The sequence below is a fragment of the Rhipicephalus sanguineus genome, chromosome 3 (assembly GCF_013339695.2).
Source record: "Rhipicephalus sanguineus isolate Rsan-2018 chromosome 3, BIME_Rsan_1.4, whole genome shotgun sequence".
In the NCBI taxonomy this organism is placed as follows: domain Eukaryota; kingdom Metazoa; phylum Arthropoda; class Arachnida; order Ixodida; family Ixodidae; genus Rhipicephalus; species Rhipicephalus sanguineus.
In genome coordinates, this window is record NC_051178.1 from 101,912,835 (window position 1) to 101,918,834 (window position 6,000).

The 6,000-nt window shown below is 50.7% G+C and overlaps 1 protein-coding gene across 1 annotated transcript in view; it reads right to left on the minus strand.

Annotated features, from left to right (window-relative positions):
• The window catches only part of LOC119386866 (glypican-6), a 157,347-nt gene extending 152,736 nt beyond the window's left edge, over window positions 1–4,611 (minus strand). The window contains exon 1 of the mRNA XM_037654134.2: window positions 4,178–4,611. Coding sequence (XP_037510062.1) covers window positions 4,178–4,340 — 163 coding nt within the window. The 5' untranslated portion in view covers window positions 4,341–4,611. The remainder of the gene's footprint in view (window positions 1–4,177) is intronic.
• Window positions 4,612–6,000: the final 1,389 nt, after the last annotated feature.

Consider the following 6,000-nt stretch of genomic DNA (forward strand, 5'->3'; position numbering starts at 1 on the left):
GCTTAGCTGCGTTTCGCCGCCATCGAAATGCCGTCACCGTAGCCGGCAATCGAACCTGCGTCCTCGAGCTCATTAGTGCGCCACCATAATAAGCAGCCCTTGTGTAGAGACAAAAGCTTTATATATAGGGCCCCAGTTTCGTATGCGAGGCCGACAAACCACTTTTTTTGTTTTTTTTTTTTAGAGTGTCTTAGCTCGAGCACGCTCCCTCTCCCCCTTTTTTTTTTTGTAATTCCCTCCCCACGGCAAGGCTGATAACCCAAAGTGTACCGAAGATGAAGCAGTGCGCGCACCTCTTCAAATGCCCTCGATAAGAGCAACCGAGATTTTCCCGTTCCTGTAAGCCCCCTCCTCTTCCTCATCTGAGGCGGTCAACGCGCCGTGTTGGACCTCATCTCACGCATCGCGAAAATCCTTCCTCTCGCGGTAAGAGCGGCCGCTCTCTTCCTTCCCTCACCGATGTCCTCTCGTTCGCCCGTGCCGCGATCGCGCGCTCAACGTACGCACGCCACCCCCGTATCCACTCTTAATTCCTGAACACCGTGCCAAGCACGGTCCTCCTTCTTCGTCGCTCCGTGTGCTTTCACGGCGCCGTCTTGAACGGGAATCGATGCCTAATTTGCCGGTGGACAGGCAGCCGCCGAAACGGAAACGTATTATTGCTCCCCTCCCCTTCTTTTTAACACCGGCACTCGCGAAACAGCGCTCGTCGTCGTCGGAGAGCAGCAGCTACAGCGAGCGAGCAAGCAAGAGGCTCAGTGAGCGCAAACACTGGAAGCGCGGGCAAAGAGATAATAGGATGGAGATGTAATAGAAAATCTCCTTTTCCTTACGCGCCGCTGCGAGGTAATAAATGCTTCTCCTCGCCCGCCTCTTCCCCTTCTCTCCTCCTCCTCCCTCTCTTCTTTTTCTCTCTCTGCCCGCATAGCCGAGAGAATGCGGGAGTTGCACCTTTTTTTTTTCTTTCTTTTTCTCTCTAAACTCTCGCTCTCTCGCTCCTTGCGTTAGTTCGCTCCGCTGATTGCGTTAAACCTTGATTTGTTTTTTTTTTTTTTTCCTCGTTTTTTCACATTTTCATGTTCGCTCGCTGTGGCGCTGGGTGCTTCCTCCTCTTCTGGCTTCCTTCTTGGAAACACCGTCTCCAAGGGCACGATGGAAGAGCGTCCGGCGAACGCGTACGCCCGGCTTGTCTCAGATTGCAAAGTTTGTTTCGCCGCCAGTGAGCGCGCGCGCCTGAGTTACGCCGAAGAATGGCAGGAATTTCGGGAAACTGCTAGACATCGCTCGCTCTACTGCAGCGCCCCGTCCCCTGTTTCGAGCGTTTTTCTGTCCCAGCGTAGGCCCCGGCACATGGGTGTTGCGAACGAAATAGGAACTCTAGGCCTCACCGAACGAAGAAAGTAAAACATTGGAATACGGAGGGAGATAGCAAGAGAGAACTCATCCATGTACCCTCGACCCTGCAACACCCACGTATGTTACTCGGGACTCTGCTCTGCTCTCCCTTGTTCGTAGAGATCGCGTTCTTCGATTTTTTTTTTTACTCTGTTACCCGCCCCGCCGTGACAGTTGGCGGAGAAAAGTGATTTCCAAATGCAATGAATGCCGAAAATCGAACGAGCAGGGAGCAGTAATATATAAATCCCACCCCCCGACACACACATACACACACATCCCGGATGGAGAACGCCACCCCCCTCCAAATGATTTCCTATATACAACACCCCTCACTTCCACAACGTGGTAACACCCCCCGAAACCTCAATCCTGGATAATTTCCAGGCCGGCACAACCTCAGCAAGAAATCACAATGCCGAGATTTCTCTGCGTCCTCATTTCGATCCTTGCGTGTTCTCTGTCACTGTTTTCCATTCTTTTTGCGTTTCGCCCAATGTGTAAGAATGCTTGGTTTGGCCTTATGCTTTCGGCCAGTGCACGCTTTGTATACGTACAATACTACTGTTACGCCAATTTCCTAGCTGACCCGAACGCGGGAGTCGCTTTCGGGTGATATGCGCGACGAATAAACCGAGCTGACTAAGGCGTTCGCTCACAGCAGGAAAGTTTCGCCACGCAGCGACATAAGTTCGACATTTACGATAAAAGGGAACGCATTATACTAAATACCGTGTGTTCAGGTGATTTCCTCGAGTCCCGCGTCAACTAAACACGCGCTCAGCGACGGCCCAGCATTACAGCTGGCCAGTGAGGCTCGTTGGAAACGGTAAAAAAAAAAAAAAAAAAAAGAGATGGCTGGACAAGACCAGTTAGCAGCTGTCACTGGGCATTGCGATTAAAAACGCCGCACAAACAGCATTACCGAGGAGGCCTCGTTCGCGAGTAGCCGCGTACACAACAAGCGCCGCGATACAGATATGAGAAGCGAAGCGAGGGAGGCAGGTTTCGCGGAAGCGGGCTTTCCCGCAAAGCGTCGACGACGCATTTCGCTCGAGTGCTCCTCCGCTCAGCTCGCAAAAATATATGCGAAAACACGCGTACGCGTTGCCGGCCGCAGCTCGGTTTCTAAACGCTCCACCATTAGAGTAATAGGCGGGCCGCACATTCCCACGCGTAACGCTCATCAGCTGGACAGCAGGGTCGACCGTCGGAGTACAAGAGGAGGTGGGGGATCGCCTAAGCAAACAGATGCAATCGGCTCGAAATGCCTCCGCGCCACGTTAGTGTGTCCGAAGCAACCGGACCGCGGCTGGACAACCACGCGTCCATCTTCCTAACCCCCCCCCCCTTTTCCACATCACCGTTACTTCCATTTCCTGGCAGCGCGTTTGGACGAGCCAATTTAGTGCCCAGCGCACGTTCAGCGTTCCGGCAGTGCGCGTGTGAAGCGCGGATAACGCCGCGCTGTACGCAAAAGTGAACGGCGCCCGGTTGGTTCCAACACCGTCGAGGCCACCACGGTGACTGGCCCGCTTTTAATTATTGAATGCTGCGCGTCGGTGGCGTGTGCGTGGCACGATGCGAGCTGAATACGTGAAATTCGACAGTGAGTGACAGGTATGAATTACTCTAATACCATTCGACGGGCCAGCGCCAACACCGTCTAGACAGAAAACAAGAAACGGCTGCGCTATTAATGAAGAGGTTTTTCCCGTTAGACGTCAAGTAAATGCCACCGCGCAGCGCCAACTGCATACGTGGTTTTGATGTTTTGTTTTTCTTCCGATATCCTGAGTGGGTAATGGAGGCTTAATTGCTAACTCTTAAAGCGTGTCAGGATGACGAGGATGAAAAACAAAATGCAACCATATTGAATAGAAAAAACTAGTTTGAGTGCTTTTAAGTCTTCTCTCTCTCTCTCTCTCTGCGCCCGCGTCAGTTACCGCACCGCGGCGTGTATGGCCGGACAGGATGCTATATCGGAATATCGAATTTCCTTTTGTACAGATTCGGCCTTTCAAGGGTGTTCGATGCTGCGTGCTTTAGCATGCATGGAAGAAAATGCGCGATGTTTTTTTTCCTGCGTGGTTGGTCGAGCAATGGTATAAAGGCCGACAGTGGCAAACAAAATCACCACGGTAGCCAGGCCGTAGTGATGACACCAAATCGATTTCTGCAACAACTCGAAATATCTATGACAGGTGTCCTATAGTGGACAGAAATTTCTTCGGGAGGGAAAGAGGGAGGAGGGGGCGTAGGCGCCCGGTGTGCCAGTTAAGCACGCAGTGTGTCTCCAGACAGGTCGCACATAATTCAATGCCCAGATATTTGCGCCTTCACGACATGAGAAAGTGATTTAACCAGCATCGAAGGCGCAAAGTGACGCATAAAGTTGCTCTACGATGTGTGATTTCACAGTTGAACACACGAATGCGCAAAGTTTGGTGCTCGAATATAACCTTTACAAACTACTGTTGAGTCGTGGCAGATGTCGTAAAGTTCGATTAAATGCAGTAAATAACATAAAAACTGATAAATGCGAAGTTTGTCCGTTATAACTTCGCCAGCACTCGGAACACCAGGCTTCGCTCGCGTGACCAGCAGGTCACTCATAGATGCTCATCAAACCGCGCGAAATGTGGGAGCGCCTGATCGGTCGCTCGAACGATAACATCTTATCTGAGAACACGCACCACTGCAGAGTGCCACGCGGCTGTCGGCCCGCAAAAGAAATAAGAATGCCGCGATAAAGTAGATTGTCATGCGCCAATTGGCTCACCTGAGATGGCCCGCGAAGGGACGTCGTTTTCGAATCCCTTCCCTTGGAAGGCGTACTTGACGCCCGAGCAGCCGGGTTCACTGCTCTGCGCTTCGGCGGCGTGCCACAAGTTCGCGACGACCAGAGCAGCGACCACGAACACAAACATGTTCTGCTTCCCCATTGCTCGGCGGCGGCGGCGTCTTTCGAGGCGATCGCGAGGGGCCGGAGAGGAGCGCGCGCGTGTCCCACTCGAGCGGCGGCGTGTCGAGAGACGATGCTAGGTAGTCCGGGTGTATCCCATAGCCGGGCTCCTCGATAGCGAGCTTCAACTTCGAGCGGTGAATCTGCTCGACAGCCTGCAGCGATTGCCGCAGCACAGCACACTTTGGCGAACAACAATCAGGGCCTTTGAACGGAGCACCACATCCCGCACCCGACGCGCCCGCACGAACAAATGCAACGGGGAGAGGAGCGCTTCCCTCCTCGGCCCAACAATGCCCAGGGTTGCTCGAAGCGAGCGATGAATTGAGCCAGGAGAAGCGAGCTCTGCGCTCCAGCAGCTGGCTGGCTCTCTGCGGCAAATTGCGGCGGCGCTGCTGTTGGCGGAGCTTTTCAAATTGCCCTTGTGGCGCACCACACTGCTTCACTCACCGTATTTATGCACCTTAATTGAAGAAAATCTTACAGGCTAACGTAATGTAAGCGGTTGCCAAGAGATCGAATAACCTAGATCTAAAGAAACGACTGTGAGTGCGTGAACCTGTCGTTTTCTCTCAGTCAACAGACAACGTTCGTTCGATGACGGGTGCCGGGTTTCTAGCAACTAGATTCGACTATTGGTAGATGAATTACAAAGACTGCAACGCGGCTTTGTACCTTAATACGGTATTATTCTGCCTGTCATTTCATTCTCTCTAGCATAAATCATACGCAGACGCCTGAAGAGCAGCAGCGATGCCTACTACAGCGCCATCTGCCCCTGGCCTATTCAACTCACATTTTGGCGGTCTTTCCCGCAAGTTTCAATTCCTTGTAAGATCAAGTAGCGAATGCCTCCGAGTTTCTATTCGGCTGTTTTACTGCAAGCATGCCTGTATGGTTACGAGGGAGAGAGACAGGCCAGGAAGGGGAAAGGCAGGGAGGTCTAGACGCACGCCCGGTTTGTTACCCTTCACAGGGGGAAAGGGAGAGGGCGATAAGAAGAAAGAAAAGTGAGAAAACGAACGGTGAAGTCTGATACGCTTAAGTTCCGGAAAAGTACTTGAGACGTCAAATATATTAGAGCAGAGCAAGTGGCATGGTGAGATCAGGCCTGTGTGTACAATACTGCAATAAACGCGACCGGTATCGCATCTCAAGCCTGAAAGTCTAGGCTTTTTGAGATAGATAGATAGATAGATAGATAGATAGATAGATAGATAGATAGATAGATAGATAGATAGATAGATAGATAGATAGATAGATAGATAGATAGATAGATAGATAGATAGATAGATAGATAGATAGATAGATAGATAGATAGATAGATAGATAGATAGATAGATAGATAGATAGATAGATAGTCCGTTTGACATAGGCTGCTGTGGAGAGGTTTCGGTAACCAGCATTTCGGCTACTCCATTTATCGGGGTTTTGCAGCAAAAAAATAAAGAAAGTTAAAAGGAGAAAATAAAATGTATATAGATGAAGGTGCGAGAATGGGTAACTATATGTACGAAACAAATAATGAAAATAGCCTGGTAATGGAAAATTCATTGACGAAAGTTATATTTTTACCTTTTCACTGGAAATTTAACAAACACACATTTCTGTGAATTCGATTGGTGGCGCAACTATTACAG